This window comes from Lycorma delicatula, chromosome 4 (genome assembly GCF_047948215.1).
Source record: "Lycorma delicatula isolate Av1 chromosome 4, ASM4794821v1, whole genome shotgun sequence".
Taxonomy (NCBI): domain Eukaryota; kingdom Metazoa; phylum Arthropoda; class Insecta; order Hemiptera; family Fulgoridae; genus Lycorma; species Lycorma delicatula.
In genome coordinates, this window is record NC_134458.1 from 36,359,055 (window position 1) to 36,360,508 (window position 1,454).

At 32.9% G+C, this 1,454-nt stretch overlaps 1 protein-coding gene across 1 annotated transcript; it reads right to left on the minus strand.

Annotated features, from left to right (window-relative positions):
• Positions 1–359: 359 nt before the first annotated feature.
• LOC142322593 (uncharacterized) lies at positions 360–908 on the minus strand. Its single transcript, XM_075361668.1, has one exon. It carries the CDS (start codon positions 906–908, stop codon positions 360–362), a length of 549 nt encoding a protein of 182 aa, XP_075217783.1.
• Between the last annotated feature and the right edge of the window lie 546 nt (positions 909–1,454).

Sequence of the window (1,454 nt, forward strand, 5' to 3'; positions counted from 1 at the left end):
AAGAAATGAGGAGAGAATGACAGATGAGGTGGGACACTAGTGATAGTGGCCGATGGACACACCTCATAATTTGCAACCTGAGAAGTTGGTGCAAGAGGGCCCATGGCTCGCTGGATTACTGTCTCACAGTTTCTAGCATAGTACAGTTGTTGAATTGATGCCAAATTGTGTAAGTGAAGTGATTAAATATAAAGGAGGAGATATTAATTACTAGACATTCACCAATTGTACAAATATGATTTTTTTTTTAAATTCAGTCTATTTTTATTAGATAACATCTTTGTTCAGATTAATTTGCAAATTCATGTCATTTAATAAAATAGTGATGTTTATTTAAATAATCTAAATAGAAAAATCAGTCACATTTTTTCATTTAATACCAATGTGCTTGATCGATCAGGATTTCCATTTGTCCTCTGAATACTTGAGAACTTGTTAATATTTGGATCAGGACATGAAGTTAAAATAATTGCGTGTGGTTCTGATCTGTATGGGCGACTTGGAGCTGTAAATCGGCACCATGCTGCTAATGCCAGGAACAGTACAACCAGTGATAAACTTATAGCTGCGACTAAAAACGGGCCACTGTATGTTGCAGGAATTTCAGCCAGTGATTCATGGTCTGGATCTGGAAGATCAGCAAAACGAGGCAGGTCATCCATGTGGATTTGAGGAGAGCATGTCCCTAAATCATTATTGTATTTTTCATGCCACTTGCACCGACATGTCTTGCTTATGCAAACAAGCCCTTCGTTACATTGAGTGACTGAAACACAATATGCACCATAATCTCTCTTTATTTGACACTCACCCCATGATTGGCATCTGCACCAACTACCCTGGTCACCACAGAAACTGTATCTTGAACAATCAGTATCTCTCAGACAGACTGCAGGTTCTTCTTCCATAATCTTGTTGAAAAAAGATAGTATGTTAATAATTAATTGGGAATATTATTTTGCACTTAATAAATAGCATAATCACTAATTAACACTACCCTATCATTTAATAAACATAAAAATTAATAAATTTCAAAAATTAATTTTTTTATCTGCTTTAATAAACAAAAACAAAATATAATTTTTTTAAAGCGGTTTTATCTACTATTGAAAAAATTGTTCAGTCATTATTAAAAGAAGCATGCCATAAGAAACTTAAGTTGTGTAACTATCAATTGAGTAAGAATTTCAGAAAAAGATTGGAAATGTCCTATGTATAGTATTCTTTTTATTTTTAATGTCTTTGTTCATGATAGTGAGTGGTAAAAATTATTTAAAACTATTGTTTTCTAAAGATAAATTCAACAAAATTTAACTAATATGAAGTTTTAAAAACTCAAGGCGTAACGCTTTCAGGCAATTTTACAACCATCTTCAGCAGAACAACAACTGCTGCTATTTCTTCACTTTGTTATTACACCAACTGATATTATCACTGCAGGTTTTTTAACTCTT

Bases quoted from the DNA above. Each gene is read 5' to 3' on its own strand.
- LOC142322593 (XM_075361668.1), bottom strand. From the start codon at position 908: ATGGAAGAAGAACCTGCAGTCTGTCTGAGAGATACTGATTGTTCAAGA.